General features: G+C 44.2%; 1 protein-coding gene across 1 annotated transcript; it reads left to right on the top strand.

Moving 5' to 3' along the window:
• The first annotated feature begins 424 nt into the window (after positions 1-424).
• On the top strand, positions 425-1,591 carry LOC136551098 (F-box protein At3g07870-like). The gene has a single exon (XM_066542680.1). The coding sequence runs from the start codon at positions 425-427 to the stop codon at positions 1,589-1,591; it is 1,167 nt and encodes a 388-aa protein (XP_066398777.1).
• The last annotated feature ends 1,315 nt before the right edge of the window (positions 1,592-2,906 follow it).

The raw sequence follows: 2,906 nt of genomic DNA, 5'->3' as shown, positions 1-2,906 counted from the left end.
CTATTTTTATATCGTTTACTATATTTTTTCTTATAATTGTACTAAAACTAGCATGGACCCATTGTAAAACTTGACCTGGGTCAAATTTGATTATCAACACCAAGCACTCAAGATCTTCTATTCCGAAGCCGCAGACAACAGGCAAGCGCAGTGGCACGGCGGCAGAGGCTATCAAGTTAACCTAACCACCGGCGGGAGACTTTAACGCTCATCTTCGGCGGTCCATCCCGGGGGTTCCACCGCGCTTGCTTGGTAAGCTAAGCTCTAGTCGTCTACCTGCTGTTGCCGAAACCCCCGCTCCTTCTCGTGTGTGACCTCGCTTCTTGTTATTTGGTTGGATCCGTGCAATCAGTTCGGCGCAAAATTTAATTTTTCTCCGGCGATTGCATTGCAGATCGGTCGTTACCACTTACCAGCATCGACTATGGCGTCGTCGACTCTGCGCTCCGGGACAGAAGCAGAAACAGGGGGAAGCGTGCTACCTATCGACGCGATCTATGAGATCCTGATCCGCCTTCCGTCCGAGGAGCTCTGCCGCCTCCGTGTCGTCTGCCGGCCGTGGCGATCCCTTCTCTCCAATCCTCAGTTCATCGCCGCTCATGCCACCCGTCATCGACGGCCGCTCTTCGTCGCAGGCCACGGCAAATCATATCGTGCTGATGGCATCCTTTGCCGCATCATAGACCTCTCTGGCCGGGTCATTAAGTATATCCGCTGGACTTCGAGAGAAGACGAGCGGCTGATGCTGATATCCACTCAGCACAACCTCGCCTGCTTTGCAAAAGGGAACAGCATGCGCTGTCAGTTGCTCAACCTAGTCACTGGAGATAGATTTGCCCTGCCTGAAGAATTGTCCCAGGAACACGCCACGGAAACTCGACTTCTTGAAATATTATTTTATAGGGTTTCCATTGCATTTGGGCAGGTTGCCTCGACGGGGGAGTTAAAGTTGATTCGTGTGATTGATGATAACTCCATTTACCATTACAGATTCCCCTCTGGACATCAGCTATGCGAGGTCTTGACACTCGGTGGCAGCAGGGATGCTCGGTGGAGAGGAAAGAAGGCCGCTCAGGATCGTGTTGATATGAGACCGCTGAGCAGAGCCGTCGTCGATGGAGTTGTGTATTTTCTCTTGGACGAGTATGTGAGCAACCAAGATGTTCAACCACAAGGCATTGCATCCTTTGACCTGCTGACAGAAGAGTGGAGGTCAATTCGCCGAGGACCTATAAGCATCCCTGCTTACTATTCTAATCTTTCCCTGGCTGCCCTTAATGGATCCTTAGTTCTGGTCGACTGTACGTCACATGTTTCAATGGACCTATGGTTTCTGATGGACTTTGAAAAGGGCTTGTGGGTCAAACAACATACTGTCCAAGTCAACTTGAGTGTCCGTGATGAATTCCGTGCACATCCTTTGGTGATACTGAAGAATGGGAGTGTAGTTATTTATATTGGATCTAGACGATTATTGAGAATTTATAATCCAAGGAACAACACTTATACACATGTGGCAGAGATGGTGTCTAGTGATAGAATTGGTTTGTACACAGGAAACCTTTTGAGCATAGCAAATGATGCCATTTAAAGAGGCGCGTATTGCAATTGCCTGCTGTTTTAATATATCCAGTTCAGTTCATGCTGATATCTTTGTCTGGATACATTGGCGAAAAGCTGATGGGTACTAGATTGTTATTTGTGCTTCGTTCTGTGGTTTTGACTTTTTAAACAACATTTAAGCAACACTATGTATGATAAAAAAAAAGAGTGCTAGATGACTTGAGAATTTGAGTTCACATCAACTGTCCTCAATCATGGATTTTGTGCATTTTCTATCATGAATTTGAATTCGTATCAACTGTTCTCCATCATGGGTTATATAAAGTACTTAGTTTGATTTAGCTAATAAATGCATGGAAAATTTCTTCTGAATACCAGTGAGCACCGGAGACTTGACGACGACGCTGGTCTCGTCCGCATGTAAAATTATGTGTAGAGTTAATAATTTGCCTATGTGGTGCCAACGATGCAACTGCCGATATACTTTCAGCGATTTAGATGTGTTTTGGACTAGTTCCGAACCGTTGGATCTTACGGCATGCCTAATCTTTTTGGGGTTGGTTGTTGGATTCGGCATAAACATTACACTTTGACCACGTCATTTGAGGGAAGCCATTGAAGAAGAAGATGATGAAAGATCCAGATAGTATTATGTATTTTTTGTTTCTGATTTTTGTATATGTAATTTAGAAATGTACTGTGCTAAGATTTAATATAAGTCCTGCTTCCATTCGAGAAAATAATAATTTGCTGATGGGGCTCGCCGGAATATGTATGGACCAATATGCGGACCGTGAAAGTCATCTGCCTGATATTCTTTTTTTTGTTGTACTAGGAGTACGGCAAATTACACCGAAGACGATTCATTCCGATCGGCAGTTTTTGCTCTGTCCCAAAAAGATGGACATGTTGACTGCCTCCGTCCATAACCATTAACAATGATAATTTATTAGAAGCGGTTGGTTTATCTGCCTCCGAAAATTAAAAACATCTGCCTCTGCTGTTGTACTAATAGTAAGTGCAGATAAAGACATCTTATTAAGAGCATCTCCAGCAATTTTTCAATACTTTATCTTCAATAGGATGGTATTAGTGATCACCAATACTATTTTTAGGGTTACTGAAGAAGATGCTGCAACAGATCACCAATAAAACCCCAATATATGGGACCCACGTATCAGAGATTATTTTATTTATTTTTTGTTTTCTTCTCACCTTTTTTTCTCCCTTGGATATCGGATCGATAGCCATGCCCGCGGTCCTTTTTCTCCCTCGGATCGGATCAACAGCCATGGCCGACTACACGAGTTCTTCTCCCACAACCACACGAATCGACCATGGTG

Source organism: Miscanthus floridulus, chromosome 4 (genome assembly GCF_019320115.1).
Source record: "Miscanthus floridulus cultivar M001 chromosome 4, ASM1932011v1, whole genome shotgun sequence".
Classification (NCBI taxonomy): domain Eukaryota; kingdom Viridiplantae; phylum Streptophyta; class Magnoliopsida; order Poales; family Poaceae; genus Miscanthus; species Miscanthus floridulus.
This window is presented reverse-complemented; position numbering and strand designations above follow the sequence as displayed.